This window comes from Capra hircus, chromosome 18 (genome assembly GCF_001704415.2).
Source record: "Capra hircus breed San Clemente chromosome 18, ASM170441v1, whole genome shotgun sequence".
In the NCBI taxonomy this organism is placed as follows: domain Eukaryota; kingdom Metazoa; phylum Chordata; class Mammalia; order Artiodactyla; family Bovidae; genus Capra; species Capra hircus.
The window spans coordinates 26,222,059-26,244,445 of record NC_030825.1 but is presented as its reverse complement, the minus strand read 5'-3'; the positions used below and the strand labels follow the sequence as shown (position 1 = coordinate 26,244,445).

The window sequence follows — 22,387 nt, the reverse complement described above, 5'->3', positions numbered from 1 at the left end:
ATATATATATATATATATATATAGCATCACCATAAAAAAAAAACCACCTAAAAATTACTTAAAATAAAACTCTGAAAAACACTTAAATTAATCTTCCAAAGCATAGAATTTCTCTCTAGCACACTTCTGCCAAATCAGCAAGCCGCTAATCCCATCAGACACCCGACCCACACGTCTCCCCGGCCGGCTCTGGGTGCTACCTTATCATCCAGCTCTGTGACGGAAGCACAGAGGTCCAGGAGGTTAGGCTGCAGGTGTCCGTTTACGATCTTCTCGTTATAGATATAAATCTGAAAGGAAGAGCAGAGTAAATGGCACAAATTCCATTTTCACCTCTCCTTTTCAGAACCTCTTGAAGGAGTTCTGAAACCAACTTCTGCCCAATGGTCAGAAGCTTCAGTCAACCTTTCCTTCCTCACAGTGGCTGAACTATCCACACTGCCTGGAGGGCAAGGCCTCTGGCTAGCTGCTCAGTCCGGCGTCCGAGTCTCGCACAGTGGCATGAACACACACCAGAGCTAACTGCTCCCCCAGCCCTGCTAACCTGGGGAGCAGGAGCAGGGCGGCCCTCGGGGAGGAGCACCGCATGCAGTTCTGTGCTGCTCTGCCCAGCAGACCCTCGGGCCCAGAGAACAAGGACCAAAGTGGAAGACGGGACAGTGGAAGACGGGACAGTGGAAGGTCTCTAGCTGCTGCTTCCTAGGAATCTGAGCAGAGTCTGGTCACCTTTCTGATAAAAGGATAGAAGGGCCCCAGCCCAGGGCTGTGTACTGAGTAAGGACTGCCAGGCTGCAGCCCCCTACACGTGTTAGAAGAACACTTCTGCCCATTTGTAGTACCCATTTCTCTCATCAAGAATCCCAGCTCCTTAGTAAAATTTTCTCAAGAAAAAAGAACTCTGTGATGTTTAAGGAATGGAAAAGCCAATATTACTCTGGACTTTGTCTCTAAAGAACCAACACATTGATGGGGAAAACTAGTAAATTCTTCTCTTTGCATTCTGAAAGCCTTGCACTGCTGAGGACTGAACTAGGTAGTGATTTCAGACAAAACAGGACCCTGTCGAACCCTGCCCTCTGCTCTCTATGGGGGAGAGCAGCACATAGCCTCCAGGAGCATTATAAAGACAAGGTGGTGTTTATTCACTCAATGAGCATTTCTGAGGGGCCTTCCCTTGGGTACTGTGTTCAGCATGGGATATAAAGGTTCTCTCTCCACTGGAGGGGAGTGCCACGTAAACAGACATGACATTATGGAGTCCTGAGTGCTAGAAAACCTTAGTCTTATAAAGCTTTAGTCTTCACAGACACAGAAGACCCATGGTTTCTCTCCTCAGAAGCTTGTAATTTCATTAGGCCTGAATTCTGGAAATGTCTGTGACAATGATAGTCAGTCATATGATCAAAGTGAAATTTTTAAAACTGTAGATGGAGTGTGGGAGATCTAAAAATTGGAGAATAAATTTTAGTAAAACATGAGGGAGTTGGAAGAAGGTGGACTTGTGTGTGCAAAGCTGACACAACTTGCACAGTGCTTTGAGGGAAGAATATGTTGCTGCCACTGTGGCCCTCAGCATTACCAACTTCCTTTCTTCCACCAAGTCTCAGGTGGGGTGGTTGGAGGGCCACAGCGGCACCAACACATTCTCCCCTCATAGCACTGTGGAAGTCGGTCACAACCGAACAGATGTTCCTTGGTGACTTCTGGTGCAGGACGATTTAAAGGGGGTGGAAGCCCACCACCTGCAATTCAGGAAACAAGACTGTTTTTCCTTCTTGATACTTTATGCAGGAAATCAGCAAATTAGAATAAAGTACACAAGGCTGGTACAGTTTTACTCAAAAGGTCAATTCCAGGTATGTACTATCTTGAGGGCAGTTTTGTGTCGTTTTTACACCCTGTGCTTTAAACACAGAGTGTCTCAATCTATATTTACACTATCGCATGGTCATGATACACAACCAGAACCACAACACCCCAAAAACTATGAGCTTCTCCAGGGCAGTAATATCCAGTAATGGTGGGTACACTATGCTAACCCAGGCAGAAAAATATTTAGAAAATTTCTTTCTACAACGAGGGAGGGAGCAGGGTTTCTGATAATACCATTTGCCAACCAGGTGATCAGTTAATATAGAACTCCATTTGCTCAGTAGTGCAATTACTCAGAGCTTTACTGTACATGGACTGTTGCCAAATGCAAAATGAGATGCCTTGGTCAGTGTGTGAGGCAGATTTCAATTTCCCTAAATCAAACCTGAGTCATTCTATTACCCAGTTTGATAGACTTCTCCAGGGACCTAGATGGTAAAATATTAACAAGTCCTCTGAATGAAAACCCAACTTGCTTTTAGGCTCTGACTTTCACATGAAGTCTGTGTTCTCTTTTACTCTCCAGAGGGCTCATGGAAGATTTTCCTGGATTTGATCTTCCTTGAGAACATGCTTACCTGCCGGGCGTAGGCCATTTCGGTGCTGTCTAGGGAGCTTCGACCAGGGGGTCCTGCATCACTGATGTAACTTGGCTGTAGAGAAATATATATTCAGAATTGGTTCAGAACAGCATTCAATCATGTAAAGGAAAAAAAAATCACAAACATTTGTTTGTCTTTAATGGAGCTGTGAGGAGTCTGTTTCCTAGTCAGACTTCCTGAATGATTTTGGGGGTTTCAATAGAAGACGACTCTCTTATCATGAACACATAAGGGAGCAGGCATGGGACCCAATGAACTCCATAACAGGAGGCTGACCAAACTGCAGGGATATCTCAATAACTGTTCCTATCTCTGTGACATTTGGTTTCAATCCCAAGCTCCCACTTTGCCTCATCTTCCTCATCCATGTCTTTACACCAGTAAGACAGTAGTGCATGTGGGTCTTCTGTTTCCATCAATACTAAACAGCTGAGGAAATGGGAGATTATAGGGTCACAATACTGAGGTTCAGATGTTTCCTAGAGTCCACACTAAGGCAATAGCTACTGATGAACTTTCTGCCTCTGAAGATACAAAGTCAGCCTAAGTTGAGTCATTTATTTATCTATTCATTCATTCAGTAAACATCTGTTAAGTGTCTGCCTGCCACACGCACAGCATGAACGCACCCATCCCTACAGGGATGACAGGAAGACAGCCCACAGAGGCTGTCCACAAAGAGCTTACCATCTGATGGGGAGAGTCAGACACCAACACATGGGAAGGTTTATTAGTCTTTTTAGAGAAAGATTAAAGTTAATCTTTAGCTAAGTTTATTCCCTACTGTAAACAAAAATGGATCAAAAATAGATACGCTCCAATTAGGTACATTCTTAAACTTCCAAATTAGTTTGTAACTGTACTGCAGCAGAGATCAAATTCTTTAAGCTTCTCTCATAAAAGAAAAAAAAAAAAATCAATGCTCTATTCTCTAAAGTCTAAAACAAAGCAGTTTTAAAGTAGGTTTTGTGGGAGCAGATGGAAGATAGTACCAAAACCTCCCAGCACCTCCAAGGCTGGCAGAAGGTTACCAGTGTGAGCATGGGCTGGGGTAGGACAGGGAGGAAGGAGGGCCAGGAGGCAGAAAGGCGGGATGTAAAGCTTCAGCTTCTAGAACGGACACCTGGGTTCCAGGAGGACCACTCCACTCCCTGGTTTTGGGGTCCAGGGAAAAGCACATTCCTTCGGAGCCTCAGTTTCTCATTTGAGAAACCAACAAATGGGCTGTCCTAGACAATCTCGAGAAGTCCTCCCACCTCTGATTTTCTGCAGTCACTGGTATTAAAGGAGCTATAAATAGCTTACTGTTCAAAATACTGAATTTGGTCTCACTACAGTACAGCAAAAACCAGTATATTGGAAATTTAAGAATATGACTAACACCTAGTAGAACACACCTAATTTTGATCCATATTTATTTACAGTAGGGACAAAACTTAGCTAAAGGTTAACTTTGCTCTTTCTAAAAAAAGACTAAGAAACTTGTCCATAAGTTGGCCTCGAACTCTCCCTATCAGATGGTAAGCTGAGTAAATGCTGCCGCTTGGTTGACTCAATGAATATTTCACATCCCCACCTCTTACCTCTAGTCGCTGCCACTTCCCCCTCTGGCATATGGCATTTTAGATATAACATATCTAATAGTGTGTTGGTAAATGTTTAACAACTGGCTTGGGGAAGGGGACTTGATTTGTAGCATTTGCTGGTTTCTTTAGTGTAGATACTCCCACGATGGCAGAATTCAAGCTATTCCAAGTGGTATCAACAGGATAGCAAATTTTCTGAAAATCTGACAATAGGTCCTCTTGAGCTCAACCCTACACACTACCCTTTCCAGCCTCCACTGCCCCTGGGAGTGGCCATGCACCACCCTGGCTCTAGCCAGTGAGACGGAAGCACCAGCCTGGCAGTACATTCAGGCAAAGTGTAGTTTCTGCTTTTCCTGACAGAAGGGGATAAAGAGCCTGGCATGGCGTTTCAGCATTCTAACCTGAATGCAAACAGCATGCCTAGAGCAGCGGCAATCATCTTGTGAGCCTGAAGGGGCTCTCCTAAAATATGTTGGTGTACAGAGACAAAGACGTGTCTCTGATGGCACCACAGAGCAAATGAACTAAGGCCCACTCTTTCCACACCTGCAGACTTCTTAGGTGAGAAAAATAAACTCCTCTTCAAGCTACAGAAACTCAAGTTTTCAGTTATTCACAGCAGAAGGCCTTCCCATCTGCAATGACTGAAAACCGTCAGGTTACAGTGACAACAGCCACACCTTCTGAGCAACTCCTATACACCAAGCAGAGTCTTAATCCTCGTGTATTAACTCTACAACCCCATGAGAGACACACTTTTATTATGTCAATTTTATAGAGAAAGATACCAAAGGGCACAGAAAGCAACTTGCCCTAGAACACTCCAGTAAGAAGTAGCAGAGTCATGGTTTGCATCCACAGTCTGGGGCCATGCTGCCTGCCAGGGTAGCCCGGGGCAGCTGTCCAAGGATGGCCACTGGAGAACAAGTCAGCAGTGGTTTAGAAAGCCTGGCTCCACTGCTCACTAGCTAGGTGATCTTGACTGAGTACACTGATTCTTTGGGGCCTGGGCTTCTTTAGCTATAGCAATGATACAGGGGCAGCAATGATATTTACCTTGTAGATGAAAAGATTAAATGGGAAGAATATATTACCCACTTCACAAGGAGTAAGCAGGAACAAGTAGAAAGAACTCACTGTCCAGTATCTGACCAGTAAACGCTAACTGCTATCACATTAAATAAAAAATAAACCACAAGGAACATGGGAATAAACCCAACGCTGAACAATGGATAGATATGGACACTACAGTAACATAACCTACAAAATTTTACTTTCTGCTGGCTGGAGAGTCTCATCTCATTTTTCTACAAGGAGCATGCATTCCTTGTATGAACAGAATTCCCACTAGCTCATTTTCTACTTCTGAGTGTTCCCAGTAACACTGTGACAAAGACTGTTCTCTAACACAGTTATCTTTCTGGAACAGAACTAACTCTCTGAAAGCTGGTGATCCCCAAGTCTTTGAAAGAACAGAGCACTAAGGTTGTTAATTCCAGTAACCTAACTGGGGGGAATAAATAGGGATGAAAGGGAGAAATGGCACGAAATACTTCTGCAAGAACACAATTGTTTCAGCTAAATATACATAAACAGCCTTGAGAAATATTTTCCGGTACTACTAGAAACCTAATTCTAAAAATTATCCACTTAAAAAGTAGTTGGTTTTTAGCTTGCAAATTTCCATTTAAATGAATTTTGTTTAATACGCTTGTTTTCAAACATAGCTCTCCTTCATTTGCCCTTGACGGAGCTTCTATTTCACCACACACAAAGTCAATTATCCACCAACAGGATGTGGGCACGCACATGCCTGAGGAGAGGAACCAGCAAACATTCACAGGAATCTTAAAGCCAGGGGCTGCTGGAGGGCTGGGAAAGCGGACGCCGGTGTGTTGTGTGGGGAAACATTTCAAACTTTTCAGGTTTGCCTGACTGGATCACCGTGGGGATACCAGGAGCACGGAGTCAGAGACCAGGAAGGCAGGGAAGATGGGAGGGGGGCCAGGACGACAGCAAAGGGTTCACCTAGGAATCTGGAGACACTGCGGAGAAACCGTCTCTGGGAGCACAGACATGAGAAGGGTTTTCTCAGCATACATGGTGTTCCCAAAAGAGTCATTTTCTTTTCTAAAATCAGACTTTAAACTTTATTTTGTATTGGGGTATAGTTGATTAACAATGCTGTGGTAGTTTCAGGTGAACAGTGAAGGGACTCAGCTATACATATACACGTATTCATTCTCCCCTAAAACCCCACTCCCACCCAGGCTGCCGCATAACATGGGGCAGAGTTCCCTGTGCTGCAAAGTAGGCCCTTGTTGGCCATCCATTCTAAATAAAGCAGTGTGTACATGTTGATCCCAAACTCCCTGACTATCTCTTCCCCCCACTATCCCTCCTCTGGCAACCATAAGTTGTTTCCTAAGACTCTGAGTCTGATTTGTAAATGAGTTCATTTGTATCATTTCTTTTTAGATTCCACATATAAGGGATGTCATATGATAAAAGAGCCATTTTCTAAGAGAGCATTCCAGAACTGGGAGGATATGGTTGGAGTGGCAGGGGTAACTAAGCATTTATCAAGCAGCTAGTTTTGTACATAACATATCCAAGGATGGGGCTTCCCTGGTGGCTCAGATGGTAAAGTGTCTGCCTGCAGTGCGGGAGACCCGGGTTTGATCCCTGGGTTGGGAAGATCCCCTGGAGAAGGAAATGGCAACCCACTCCAGTACTCTTGCCTGGAAAATTCCATGGACTGAGAGGCTCCTCAGAGCCTGGTAGGCTACAGTCCACGGTGTCGCAAAGAGTTGGACACGACTGAGCGACTTCACTTCACTATCCAGGGATAAATAAATCTCTTTTTCCAAGGAGGGAACATTCTAGATAGGAAAAAGGAATGTAACCAGCATTCACTTTTAGCAAAATAAGTACAGAGGAAAAAGAAAATGTGATGATACTATTGAAGGAAGAGAGTTTTTAATTTCCAAGTGAAAGGTTTTGGCTTTACATAAACAAAACAGAACCAAAGTAATTAACGTACAGTAGTTGGCTATACACTCTGTACATAGAAGCTCAGTACGACTAGGAAAAAAACACCAACTGGGGACCAGAAAACCCAGGTTCTAAATGTAACCCAACTGTGTGACTTTGGGTAATGACATCAAACCTCTCTAGGGCATAGCTCTTCATGGATAAAATGGGAGGAATACTTGGGTCATTTATACAATGAAATTTATTACAGCCACTAAAATGACAGGCACCTACACATACTAACCAAGAAAAAGCTCCAAAATAAGTTAAAAAAACAAAACATAATGCTAAGCTGTAGCATCTATTATATAAAATCCTGCCATCTGTGGAAAAGATAAAAAACTGATTGTGTGTTTTGTCACTCAGTCGTGTCCGACTCTTTGCGACCCCATGGACTGTGACGCACCAGGCTCCTCTGTCCACGGGATTCTCTGGGCAAGAATACTGGAGTGGGTTGCCATTTCCTTCTCCAGGGGATCTTCCCCACCCAGGGATTGAACCAAGGTCTCTTGCATTGCAGGCAGACACTTTACCATCTGAGCCACCAGGGAAGCCCCATCCTTGGATATGTTATGTACAAAACTAGCTGCTTTACCATCTGAGCTACTAGGGAAGGCCAAATAAATTGACTGGATGGACATATATGTATAAATGTGCACATAAAGACGTAAGAGGGAACTGAAAGGACAGGATGTCGGAGGTTATGTTTGGGTTTGGGGTGGAGGACAGCGGCTGAATTTTTAAAGCGCGTTCAACCATTAGAACGCTGTGCAAGAAGCGTTCTAATCATATCATATCATGCGTGATATGGCTTGATATTAAAATGAGTTGGTTCTTTAAACTTCTTTTTGAAAGAGCAGTGCAGCACTTTCCATACTTGAAATTCTATTCAAATTCCAGTATGTGGAACAAAACCAGCCCTTTTGGAAACTACCAGGGAGCCATAAAATACAGCTTGGAATCATCTAGTCTGGGGTTTTTAAATTCAAACTTTGTCAGTCAATATTTTTGCTGTATTCCACCAAATCTAACCATCTAAGACATCATGTTTATGTACCACCAAGAAAGAAAAATGCTGACAGTTAAACTATACCATTGATTTAAGACATATCTTGATTTCAGAGATGCTAAAATATAGAAAAGATGTGTAGCTGGCAGCTGATGAAATATGGTATTAAGTCAGTTATCAAAATTAGAGACTACATTCAACATACACCGTTCACTATCTGTAATGATTAAGCTACAACAGCTTCTTTATCAAGGCTCCTGCTTGAGAAGCCGAGTCATTTCCCACATAATACAGTGAAGCACTGACCACTGACGATGTTTAACACCAACAGAGCCATGACACACTGAGGCTGGATAGAAACTTACTTTTAAATACTGTTTTAATGTTGGCTGAGGCATATCAAGGCTTCTCAGCGCTGCTCCCTGCTGTCATGCAAGCAGCACAGACTGGGGGTGTTCTTCCCCACAGGCCAGACGGAAGGTCTGGGGCATGGGGGCTCTTAGCTGGGAGTCTCTTTCTTGCTTTAAAGCCTCTCATTTTGATTGAGACCAAAACTTGGAACATTATTAACAATCTTTCAATTCCTACTTCCTTTAAAAATTGTATCTTTTTTTCAATGATATCCTAAGGAAATTAATTTCCCAAATTGAATTTTGCTATTGAAGCATCATTTTCCCTATTAAAACTTGCCAGGAACAGATATTACAATGTGTTGCTGCTCTTCTGTTATCAGAAGGCTTGAGGGAAAAATGTTTCAGGAATCACCATCTCCTAGTTCATTTTTGTTTAAAAAAATAAAAAAAGCCTCAAGTCTCTCTTCATATTAAATTAGCCAAATTTGGACATTTTCCTTCAATGTAAGGTCAGCTCCAAATGACTAGAAGCCTCTTTCCTAGCTAATGACTCTCTAGATTCCAATAATCTTATTCTTCAAAATAAAGTACCCAGAAAAGAATGGTTTAGATGGCAAGTCATACTTTAATTATTTCCTCTACTTATTGGGGGCAGGAGAAGGGGAAGACAGAGGATGAGATGGCTGGATGGCATCACTGACTCAATGGACATGAGTCTGAGTGAACTCCGGGAGTTGGTGATGGACAGGGAGACTGGCGTGCTTCAGTTCATGGGGTCGCAAAGAGTTGGACACAACTGAGCGACTGAACTGACATGATGAGATATTTTTCATTCCCAGAAACACTTCATAAATCAAGGGACAGTTAAAAACGGACAGATCCATCTTAGAATAATAAAAATAAACTTAACAACGTGTGCATGGATGTGTGCTAAGTTGCTTCAGTCATGTCCGACTCTTTGCAACTCCATGGTCTGTGGTCCACCAGGCTCCTCTGTCCATGGGATTCTCCAGGCAAGAATACTGGAGTGGGCTGCCATGCCCTTCTCCAGGGGATCTTCCCAACCCAGGGACTGAACCTACGTCTCTTAGTCTCCTGCATTGGCAGGTGGGTTCTTTACCACTAGTCCCACCTGGGTAGCTTACCAAATACCAACCACCACCATAAACATGCTGGGATGTGCTAAGCGTGCACTCTATGCTGGCTCTGGGCCAGGTACCTTACATGCGTTCTATGTTCCTTTCAACCATTCTTTAAAAGAGGCCTTTTACAGTGAGGATGAGAACAATGTGGTTCCCAGGAGAGGCCCGGGAACTCAGACCTGCTGAATTCCAAAGCCTGTCTCTGTGGTTTCCTACAGAGAGGGTAAAGAAAGTGCCTGCCCAAGTGGAGCTAATACTACCTTTCCATCTTCTGGAAGAAAATTATATGGGAAAAACACATGGTTCTTCCACACCTCCACCAGAATGGTTGAACTGTAAAAGACAAAAAATACCAAGTATGGCAAAGATAAGGAACAAAGAATTCTCACAGTGCTGGTGGGAAGGGACCGTGAGACACCATTTTGGAAAACTGCTGGGCAGCATCTGCTAAGGCAGAACACACGTGTACCCCGTGTGCCAGCAACTGCCCTCTCACGTGTGCCCAACGGATGTGCAAATATATATTCACTGGAAGACAGGTACAAGAATGCTCTCACTAGCACTCGTTATAAAAGCTAAGAACTGTAAACTATTCAGTGTGCATCCACATCAGAATGGGTAAGTACTGCAGTCATACTATCTGGCCATGAGAATGAACAGCCTTCAGCTACATGTAAAGATACACAGAATGTTAAGCAAAAGCAGCCAGACACAAGGGCGCATAAAGCATGACTCCACTTACACAGAGTTTAAAAACAGGCAGAATTAATCCATGGCATTAGAAGTCAGGACAGTGTTTCTCTTGGTGGTTGTGGTGAGGGGGCGGGGATGCTCGGGGGATGGCAGTGTGGTCTCTTCACCTGGGTGTGTTTCATTTTTGGTAACTCACTGAGCTATATACTTAGGATGTGTGCATTTTTTTCTGTATGTATGTCATACTTCAGGGGAAAAGCTCAAAACAGCAACAAACAATAAAACCTATGAGGGTTCCAGAAATGGCAATTCCCTGGATAACCTGAAGAGAGAACCATCTGCATTATTTGCCAGCTTTTTCAGCAAAGCTATCTACTCTGCTAGGTGTCACCATAGAGAACAGCAGAAGTATCAATAAGAGGGAGTCCTCCCTTTCAAGAGCGAGGACTCGAGGTCAAGGAAGAAGTGTCTACTAAATGGACTAGTCTATTTTTAAGACAAGAGCAATCAAGAAAGAATATCTCATTAGCAGCTTATAATTACTTCCAAATCCCAATACAGACCACAACCTATTAACACAGTTTTAAAAAATGAAGTTTATAAAAACCATGAGCTGTTCTACTTCTCTGCCTAGACTTATGAGAAATTGAGAAACATCAGGCTGCCCAAGGATTTTCTACATTAGCTCTTTTCCCCCCCCCCAAGACTCTGCTCTTCTCTGAAGTCTCTGAGTCTAAGAAATGTGGACTAAGGTCCTTAATGAGTAATTTCCTAAGATAAATGACTTGAGCATATATTTATTTGGGGGCTAATTTAATAGAAAAACTTGGTTTTAAACCAGGAGCAAATCTGTGTGTAACGTTATCATGCAGGCATGACACTGCCAAGCTACCCTCCTTTGACCCAGACTTCAATAGAACGATGGTCCAAATGTCAACAGTCCCCGGTCTCACCTAGCATAGCACAAGTCTCCCTGAGCCTTAGGTGTCCAATCTCTTATGAGAAAAGAACATCAGCTAGTCAAAACAACTCTGGAGGAAGCACTGGTAATATTACTTGAAATGTCTAATGCTATAATTTTTATAAATTTTAATAATTTCTTGACATAAATTTTAACTTGCACATCCAAATTGTCTGAAACTACTTTTTGAGATTTTTTTTTTTAATGTGGACCATTTTTGAAGTCTTTTAGTGAATTTGTTACAGTACTGCTTTTTTTATTTAATGGCTTTTTTGGCCTTGAAACACATGGAATCTTAGCTCTGGAACCAGGGATTGAACCAGCACCTCTTTCATTGAAAGGTGAAATCTTAGCTACTGAACCACCACGGAAGTGCCCTGAAATTACTTAACTTTTAAACAATAGTAAAGGATAGTCATTATGGGAGAGGGGCTTTACATTATCATTAATCTTCCCAATAATTCCATTTTACTAATGAAGACACTAAATGTCTGCAGGGTTAAATAACTTGAATATTTAAGTAATAACTTGGATGCCATATCAGAACTAGTCAGTGGTGAAGCTAGGGTTAGAACCCCAAAGTCATTCTCTCCCCATCATTAGTGTGGTGAATGTATGGTCACAGTTCCCACTGGCCAAGGGCAGATGTCACTAATCAAGCAAGACATACTTTCCTGCTGATCCCAAGATGCAGCCTCAAAATCCCTCTCAGGAAAGATCGCCAGGATAAGTAAGAGATAAACCCTATGTAACATACCCACTCTAAAATCACACATCCCTAATACTCTGGTTAGCACAAAGTTAGCTAAGGCCAAATGATTTATTCACCAAATATTTTTGGAGTATCGAATATGTTCCAGGCACTCATCTAGGCACTGGTGATATGACTAAGTACAGTAAATAAAAATCCTTACCAAACACCAATACAGTATACTAACACATATATATGGAATTTAGGAAGATGGCAATGACGACCCTGTATGCAAGACAGGAAAAAAGACACAGATGTGTATAACGGACTTTTGGACTCAGAGGGAGAGTGAGAGGGTGGGATGATTTGGGAGAATGGGAATTCTAACATGTATACTGTCATGTAAGAATTGAATCGCCAGTCCATGTCTGACGTAGGGTGCAGCTTGCTTGGGGCTGGTGCATGGGGATGACCCAGAGAGATGTTGTGGGGAGGGAGGTGGGAGGGGGGTTCATGTTTGGGAACGCATGTAAGAATTAAAGATTTTAAAATTTAAAAAAAATAAAAAATTTAAAAAAAAAAATCCTTACCTTCCTAGAGCTTAAATTCTTCTGGAGGAAACAGACAATAAGCAATATAAAGACATCATACACACACAGTGATTTTAAGTGGTTTAAAGTGAGGAAGTGCTAGAAAGAAAAATATAGCAAGAAAAGGGGATATAGGGAGGGTTGAATGGGGAGAGCTTGGTTCAGATTTCAGATGTAAAGGTCCTGGAAGGCCTCACTGAGATGGCACTGGGTAATATTTGAAGGAAGTGAGGAGGACAGGCATGCAATGATTTGGGGGAAGAGCCTTTTAGACACAAGCAACAGGAAGCCCAGATGATCTAAGGCAGAAGCAGCAAGAGCAATGGGGAGAGCAGAATAACGTGAGCTGGGAGAGGCAGCAAGACCAGGTCAGAGAAGGATTGGGAAGTCAGGGCGAAGACTCTGGCTTTCACTCCAAACGAGACGAGTGTCACTGGAGGACCCTGAGAAGAGGTCTGACGTGATCTAGTCTGTGTTTAACAGCATCGCTCTGGCTATTGAGAAGACTGCACAAGGGCAGAAGCAGGGAGACCAGTGTGGCTGACAGCCTCTAAGATGGCTCCCAATAATCCCCACGTCCTGGGATCCAAGCTCTTGTTTAATCCTCTCTCCTTGAGTGTAGGCTGAATTTAGTAATTTACTTTGATCAGAGAGACGACAGAGTATAACTTTCAAGATTAAGTCACGGAAAGACTGTAGTTTCTGTCTCAGGGCCCTTGAACTCTCCCTTGGATCTTTCCCTCTTGCCCCAGGAGAGGCACACTACCATGCTGTGAGCAGCATAAAAGAGCCCCACACAGCGAGGAGCTCACGCCCCTAGCCAAGAGCCAGAGAGGGCCTGGGGCTTGTCAGGAAGCACATGAGCGAGCCTGGGCCTGGATCCTCTTCAAGCTGAGCCCTGCGAGGAGTGTAGCCTTAGCCAGTATCCTGACCACCAGGGCCAGGACATCCCAAACCAGAAACACTCAGCTAAGCTAAACACTTGTTTTCAGCTACTATGGTTTGGAGTGATTGATTACACAGCAACAGATAATGGAAAAACCAGTTAGCAGATCAGTCCAATAATCTGAACAAGAGATACTGGTTGACTTGGCCCCAAATGCTAACAGCAGAGGTGGTAAGAAGTGGTTGGGGAGGGAGATTTGGGATGGGAGGGGGGACATATGTATACCTGTGGCTGATTCATGTTAATGTATGGCAAAAACCTCCACAATATTGTAAAGTAATCAGCCTCCAATTAAAATAAATAAAGTTTTTTAAAAAGTGGTTGAATTCTGGGTATATTCTGAGAGGAGGGCTAAGTGGATTTGTCAGCATGTCTGAGAGTCTAGGTAAGAGGAGGGTAGGATAAAAATGAATCTGAGGTGTTCGATCTCAGCAAGTGAAAAACTGGAACTGCCTTTTATAAAGACGATAAACTCTGTGAGAAAAGCGGGGAGGGAGTTGGAGGCAGTTGCTACCATGACTCAATTTTAAACATGTTAAGCTTGATGGCTCTGAGACACCTGAGTAGCCAAGATGGCCACTAGAACAAATGAGTCTGGGAGGATTCAGGGCGGTGATGTGAATCTGAGTCTTCAAGTACATAGACGGTATTTAATACATGAGCCCAGAAGAGATCAACAGGGCAGTGATTAATGAAGAATCAGGAACAGGTCAAGGACAGAGCCCTGGGACAGGAGTTTGAGGACAATTCAGCACAAGAGGTTGAGCAGAAGCAGCCAGCCATGCTGGAGGAATCCAGGCAAATGTGGGCGTCTACAGGCGATGAAGAAAGGGCTTCCAGAGGAAGACAGGGACCAGCTGTTCCAGGCCAGCCAGCGGTCAAGCAGATAAGCATTTTCTGACCTCACATTTTTAATAATGGTTTATTTTCTGGACTCAACTCACCTCGCTTTCTTGAGTAAAGTCAAGGGCATCTTCTCCTGATGCCAGCAGGGTGTGGAGAATTCGCTGCTTCACTTGTTCCCACTCGACCAGCATTGACTCTCGATGGTACTCCTCAGCCATACCAAAGGTCTGGGGGAGAGAAGAAGAGAGAGAGGACCCGAGTGAGAAAACAAAGAACACAGTTTCCCTTAACGTGCAACAGAAATTAAAAACCCTCTACATCTGCCATCTTTCCATAATCAGAGAAAAGGCAAGCTATTTCAAATTATCCTTAAAGAACTGAGAGCTGTTTGCAAACATGCCCTATTTCATCAAGTCTAACACATGAAAAGCAGCTTGTTAATTGTGGTAAAATGTACTTAACCATAAAGCTTACCATTTTAACCACTTAACTATGCAGTTCAATGGCATTAAGTTCATTCACATGGCTCTGCAAACATCACCACCATGTATCTCCAGAATGCTCCTCATTGTGCAAAAATGAAATTCTGCACCCATTAAACAATACCTCCATTCCCACTGTTCCCCAGACACAGGCAACCGCCATTCTACTTCTGTCTCTAGGATTCTGACACATCTAGGCACTCACAGAAGTGCAATCATACAGTATTTGTCTTTTGTGTCTGGCTATTTCACTTAGCATCACGTCCTCAGGTTCATCTATGCTGTAGCACATGCAGTCTCCTTCCGTGTTAAGGCTGAATAATACTCCACTGTACACATACACATTTTGTTCATCCATGCCTCTATCCATGGACACATGAGTTGCTTTCAACTTCTGGTTAATATGAATCATGCTTTTGTGAAACTGGGTGTACAAATCTCTCAAGTTCCTGCTTTCAATTCTTTGGAATACTTGTCCAGAAATGAAACTGCTGGATCACATGGTCATCCTATGTTTAATTTTTTGAGCGACTGTACAATGTTTTCAATGAGGCTATACTTTTTCATTCCTACCAACAATGCACAATAGTTCCAATTTCTCTACATCCTCTCCAATATCACTCTCTGGGTTTTTGACTGAAGCCATGCTAATGGGCGTGAGGTGCTAACTCCTGGTTTTGATCTGCATTTCCTCTAATGAATAGTAATGCTTAATTTTTTTCTTATGTGCTTATTAAGATAAGTATCTTCTTAAAACCTTAACCCTCTGAAATCAGGCTACATATTACGATTGATAGCATGTCAAAAGTTTAAACTGAAGTACTGTTTTTTAAAGTACTTTTTCTGCGCAGTACATAAAATAATGATGGATTATAAGTCAATGGTATCTTAAGATTTAATGAGCTTCTAAGATGAGACAGAAACAAAAGATTTTCCCAGCGTCTTCTTTTTTTTTTAAAGAAACAGTAATATTTTCACAGGAGGAAGCAAATCAGTTAAACACACACACGCAAAACCTAGAGCCGTCTACAATTAAGTTTCCTATCAGTCTACTCGGGCTTCCCTGGTGGCTCCGAGGTTAAAGCATCTGCATCAGTCTACCCCAAGTCACTCCTGAAATCTCTGGCAAACCTCACTCCTATTTCCTAGTGATACTGCACGTTGCCAAAGCAAATGTACTCAGGAAAAAAAAAGAAGGAAAACAGAAAAGGAGGGAGGGAGAAAGGAAGGGAAAAACAAACAGCAAAAACACCCCCCCCCGGCCCCCTCAAAAAGAGACAAAAAAGCCTCTTGAAAACTAAAACAAAACCCTCTGAGGGGGAGATTAAAGCAACTTATAGAGACATACTGAATCATAACCATTCTTAGCCTATGATTCTTTAATTGGCAACCAGGTTTCCCATAAGCTTGAGCCTGCTTTTCAAAAAGCCATTTCATTTACAATCAGATTGGCATCCAGTTAGGCAGCACCAAAGGCATGAGTATTAGTAATGCCTGCTTTATTTCTGGCAACAAAGATAATTTATATACTGATAATATCCATATATATGAGCTCTGGGAAACTCTAAGAAAAACTGTATACTCTTTTTACAAATGTGATGTTTGCGTATGGATCAGTATTTATTAAAACATGAAAAGACAGCAGACAGCCACAAAAATGATTAGGAAGAGGGATGGCACATCCTGCAAATTTGATTTGGTCCATCTATCAGTGTATTCCTAACAGGAACTCTGAAGACAGAAGAAGAAATGATAATCAAAAACTTTAAAAATAGACTTTCACTTGGTTTTCTTCTGAGAGTCAGGCAGAAAAGACCATTCCAGTTAGCCTGGATTGAAAAAAAAATACCTAGAGAAAAATCATTTTATCTTGCTACATTAGGGACCTTAAACACGAAAGCTATGCTTTTTTTTTTTTTGGAAAGCTACGCTTTTTGAACAGAGAGAAGGATGTTGGACAGAAAAATGGGGAAAGGGGAGGGGAAGGAGCTAGGGTACCCAGAAGCTACCCAGAAATGCTGCACGTGTTGAACCACATTTCTTCTAAACCTCTTCCTGTTTAGTGGTCAACCACCTCCTCAACCTTGCACCTGCTGGAGTAAGGGAAAACAGAGAGCTATGTGGCAGGCAGGCCAGGGTGGGCTGGAATAGGGGTGGAGAGCTGGCATACCATACAGCTTTCCAAGCTTGCAACAGGCAGTGACGCAAGCGAAGCACTGACTGAGCTGTGGCACTGACCCAAGACACCAGGGCATCACCTGAGTTTTTTTTAAGGGTAAGTCCTCCGGCTGGTGAAGAATGGCAAAGCAGTAAAGGCAACTGAAGAGAACACAATCCGTCTCAGAGACACTGTTGATGAGGACGGCACGGGCAGACTTCCGGCATCATGTAAGGGTCAGAGCCATAACAGTGGGAATCAACCATCCCCTGTTAATCAAGCTGCCCACCTGTGTGCCAAGAACTGCTTCAGGAACACAGGAAGTACTCTGAAAATTGGCAGCTTTCTGGGCTCCAGTCCTCAGAGTATCTCTGAGAGGTACGCCAGGCTACTCATTTAGAAACAGCCCCACAACCTGAACAAACAGCACTGTCATTCCATTCATTATTAGTGTGATAAGGAGCTTCAAATAAAAATAAATGGCCCAACATTAAAATTCTCTTCTCTTGACCATGCCACCCCCAGCTTATCTTAATTACATTAGAGATAATGGAACATCCAATTTGTGGGCTAATCAGGGATGATCAGCAGCCCATCTGCCCTCTTCTAGCCTATTCCCTGTAGACTCACATCTGAACCACTGGATTAGGTGCAAAGAAGAATGTCAACTAGGAGAGCTAATCAGAGAGAATCAACAGAGCCAAGAACTAACAGGAAGGAGGACAGGGAGGGTCTGAAGCGAGGTGAGAGACAAGAAGGAAAGAAACCCAAGGGAAGAGAAGAGGGATAACCTGGAAGGGTATGCAGAGGTCTACAAATTAAAAGGAAAGACAAACCACAGAAAATGACAAAGCAGGGAGAAACTGTTATAAACTAGATTTGAATCTTTCAAGTTATGTGGGGAAATAGATCTCTTCAAACACGGTTAAGAAAGGCAGGCACAGAAAGAACTGGGCAACTGAATTAAGAACAGGTGGGGAGCACTCGAACCCCATTTTCATAAAGGGAAGAGGGCAATATGCTTTGACTTCACACCCGCTTATTATTGAGCTGTTGCTGGCTTTTAGAAACTCCACATATGTTCTGATAATGTTGTTCTGTTTTTGCTGGGATGCACCAAATGGGAAAAGATAGGACACATTTGTGGTTTTGTAGCTTGTTTTCTTGGCATTTCAGCAGGACATTGGCAAGTTATTCAAACGTGAAATTACCACCAAAATGCCAGGAAGCTGCTCACCTTTTGTTTGAAAACGATTCTTGCTCAGTGGCAGCCTCCAGGTGTCCAGACAGGTGAAAGGTCCCCCCTCAGGGCCGGCTCCCAACACCGGAACACCTCCCTCACAAACACATATGCACGCATTTTGCACTGTGGTATGTCACTTAAATGTTTTGGCTGGCTGCACATTTAGTCTCAGTATGGCACAACGTTCAGAGACTGCCAATTTCAGAAACACATTCCGCAGGGTAAAAGGATTAATAAGGCTTGGTGGCATTCGACAATCCTAATTTAATTTCATTGGTCCTGTACAGCAGGAGAAATCAATGTTGGTGAGTAACTCATTCCAAGTGTGAACAAAAAGGAAAAAAACCTTAAAATTTTTTTTTTTCAATTCTGGATCAAGTGAATCTCTCTATTTCTAGGAATAAGTACTATTGCCAACAATATAATTAATTAAATTTTAGGGAATTTTACTCTGATAATTAAACATACCAGTCATTCAAATAATGTCTCTGAAACATATTCTTATCAATTAGAGCTGGAAAGCCCCCGTGCTGCCCTGTCTCACTCACATTAGCCCTAATGAGACACTTCCACCTGTATGGAGTATTTAAGAAAGCATACCAAGCAGCAATTTTTTTTTTTACTCTCTTATTTTTTGAACCATATAAATAATACACAAATTTCACATGATCTATGGGCTACATAAGTAAACAGCAGAACAGAGGTCCCTTCACCCCTACTCGTCCTTGCAGATATAGCGACTGCTTTCAGACTAACGTGAAACCCCCAGCCTCCTTCTTGGGAAAAGTTGCATCTTTAGAACCAACTCCACATAATCACTACGCTTCTTCTTCCTTCTTCCCCAAAAGACCGAGGGGCCTGAAAATCTCTTACTCCATAATGGAAGGTCTTGGAAAGGTTTTGATCTTTTCATCCTCGTCAAACAACTGAGGATAACCCACGTTAGTAAAGTAAATGATCTTTGAGGATCTTGTGGGAATGCTTGTTGCAAAATATTGCTGCCCATGTCATGGCTGTTCTGGCTGACTTACGTACTATCCTCTAGAACATCAAGACGTTTTTGTTTGTTCAAAAGAGCTTGGAGAAATTGCTAATTTAAAACGTGCTGTAGAAAGTCAAATTTTATGACAAAAGGAAAATAAATTAGGGAAAATTATCAAGGATCATAACTGCTCTTCTGAATTGCTGGTTCAGTAGAAACCAAAATGCCATTTATACTATAACAGTGAGACCCAAGAACTGTCTTGTGCTCCCATTCAAGATTAACTTAATGGTTAACTGCCCAGCCCAGTGTTTCCGATGCAGTCACTGTATACACCAGAGTTGCAAGCATAGCATTTTCCTCAAAAATGGTTACTGTAAAACTCCCCCTGGTGAACTACCAGGAGAGCTGGGCCTGGGACAGAGAATCCAGCTTCTAGAACCTGCACACCCCAGCACGCAAGCTGCTCTCACAACAGCATGCATCTATGCATTTCTTACCCTCTTCCGGGACTCTTCGATGGCAGACAGCAGGGCATTGTCCTTTTCATTCTTTAGGAAGCCCTGGGAAGGAGCAGAGAAATGATACAACTTAGGTCAAAATTAACAAAAGTAACCTTTAAAGAATCAAAAGCACACTGCAGGAAGAAGAAGAAGAAGAAAAAAAAAACAACCATAGGGACATCTGTTGCCCTGCTTACCTTCACCCTCAACAAATGCCCTCAACTTGAAAATACTATACTGCAGTTTTGGATATGCAGCCGGTCACAGTGCCTGTAACTGTTCTGGTCTACAATTTCTTCCTAATATTGAGGAAGCCATCAGCCATCCTTCTGTTTGGGTGTTTTTCACTTGTTTGTCACTGGCTGGGATACCTGCAAAACCATTTATTTACACACTTCTTCTGGGGTTATGCTACGTGTGCCCCCTATTTCAGGCCAGATGACATATACCATTTATTTAACACAGGTAGGGGGAAGGGGAACTGACCCACAAGGCTGGTTTTACATGCACAGGGTGAAATGTTTGTAAAATACAACTTCACAGTAACACAACAGACCTAGTTTTACATTGTGCTCCCCCGATTTACTACTTGCATGGGTGACTTGATTTTAGACAAGTCACCCAGATTCTCTAAGCTGTAGTTTACTCAGATGCAAAATGAAAATTAAAGGAGATAATGTAATCAAGTGCTTGGCCCAAGGCTCAAAACATGTAGCTCCAGCATTAGGACTGCTTAGATCCAGATCTGCTGGTGACATTACAGCGAGACGCCCAGGGTGACTTCTTTGCTGCTACGTCTTCGTTGCTCAACCTGAGATGCTGGGGAGGAGAAGGGACAGCTGCAGAGTGGGCTTCCATGCCTATCTCTTGGCTAGTGCCTGGCCCTTCACAGAGGAGGGAAGCTCACGGCTGGGATGTGGGGGCCAAGGAAAACAAGGAAGACAGTCCCTTAACTAACCATTGGAGATCAAAGTTTTAGTTGTGATGAAAGAACTGGCATCATCCTATACATTAGATCCGCCTGTACTATGGAATTCAAGGTACCTGCGCATCAAGAACACTGTGGGTGTATTTATATGTGTTCAAAATCATGTTTCTTTTTTTTTTTTTTTTCCAGAATCAATCATGCTTTTACTTTTCTTATTTTGGGAACTCTTTGGGGAACTATAATACAAAACAGAATTAAGCTAAAAGTTTCATGCTAAATTTTAAAACATTATCTGATAGTTTTCTTGAAAACTTACTGTCATGATTAATTGATTTATTGATCACTTATTTGTATTTCAACAATTGTAATGTTTCAGTATATTTTGTTGAAACAGTCCCAGATATAAGGCTATGATTCTTAAAACAAGACAAAAAAAAAACAAAACAGGGGTGGGGGCTAGGTAAGACTGGAGACATATATTTAAATAAAATATGACTGATCTTTGTCCGATTCTCCACATCTGTCGTCACATCCCAACCCTGTGAGCACTGGGATGGACAACGGCCAGCAGCTCTGGGAGCAGTTCTCTTGTTGGCTTCTCCAGGGCAGGCAGTCCCGAGGCAGCACTCAGGCTGCTCCAAACACCTACACTGACATTTGGGGGAGGTGGTGGGGTGGAGAGGACGCATTGGCCACCTGCCTACTAATATAACGGCCTCAATAAGCCAGAGCACGTAAACCTAGCCCCCCATGGGATCCATTCAGGAGAGGGCAGCTTGTCATCACATGCCTGTTTCTGACCATTGCAAGGGAGCCAGACGTGAAATGATGGGAAGGATTTTAATGGACCTTGTTCATACCCTTCACAGCGAATAATTATATCAAGTAAACAAATCTTCATCATGGTTCCCTTTTCCTGAGCCGGTCTTCAATGGCAACAGCCAAAGGCTTTAGTGTCACAGTTTATAAACAAAGCTACAGAACTATTATCTTCGACTGCTGTTCCTGAACAAAGGGCAGGCATAGTTTGTGCTTTGTTGCGCTGTTTCATGCCGCTAATGGTCAGGGTGGTGGCGATAACCACTGCCTGACAGGCCTGGTTTCATTTTTCTCTTTTTGGTTGGGGTGGGAGGGGCTATGCCAACTGCCCCACCTCCTCTCTCGGCTTCTCTGCTCTTCCCAGTGACCAGCCATCTCTTTCTTTCAGCTGCATCCATGTCTGTCTATAACCCACATATACACAATTCAAACACAAATGCAAAGCATTAATCAGACATTTGTTTAAAAGAAACATAATGAAAAAAATAAAATAAATAAGAGCAACATAATATTCTGTAAGAAACAATTTCAAAGTTTCTAAGAAATGAAATTTCAAGTAGTGATTAAGAAACAAAAAAGAAGGAAAAAAGGCATTGTTGGAGGGAGTGCAGATTACTCTCTTCTTATAACCCTACCTTCCAAAAATCTCACTAAATAGACTAAATGAAGCATTTGTGCATAAGAATCAAATTACAGATATCACCTACATATGAACAAAGGCCATGAGCCATGATGAACCTCAACAATAGAGGTTGTTGGGCCAAGTCTACAAAATACATGGATTTTGAATTTTAATTTTTCATCCTTTATTCACTACTAAAATGAAATGTTAAAATATTTTAATATATTTTATTTTTTAAAACAATGTGTCAGTGACCTATCTTTTGAAAAGAATCTTAAACGTATTACCCAGTCAGAATAGTGCTGGGGTCTGCGCGCCATCTA

The 22,387-nt window shown here is 42.5% G+C and overlaps 1 protein-coding gene across 2 annotated transcripts in view; it reads right to left on the bottom strand.

Annotated features, from left to right (window-relative positions):
• The window catches only part of NUP93 (nucleoporin 93), a 103,687-nt gene that overhangs the window by 17,672 nt on the left and 63,628 nt on the right, over positions 1-22,387 (bottom strand). For both annotated transcript variants that reach the window (XM_018062018.1, XM_018062019.1), the window contains 4 exons: positions 19,693-19,755; positions 14,426-14,554; positions 2,451-2,525; positions 201-290 (listed from right to left, as the gene is read on the bottom strand). In XM_018062018.1, the coding sequence (XP_017917507.1) occupies positions 201-290; positions 2,451-2,525; positions 14,426-14,554; positions 19,693-19,755 (357 nt within the window). The remainder of the gene's footprint in view (positions 1-200; positions 291-2,450; positions 2,526-14,425; positions 14,555-19,692; positions 19,756-22,387) is intronic.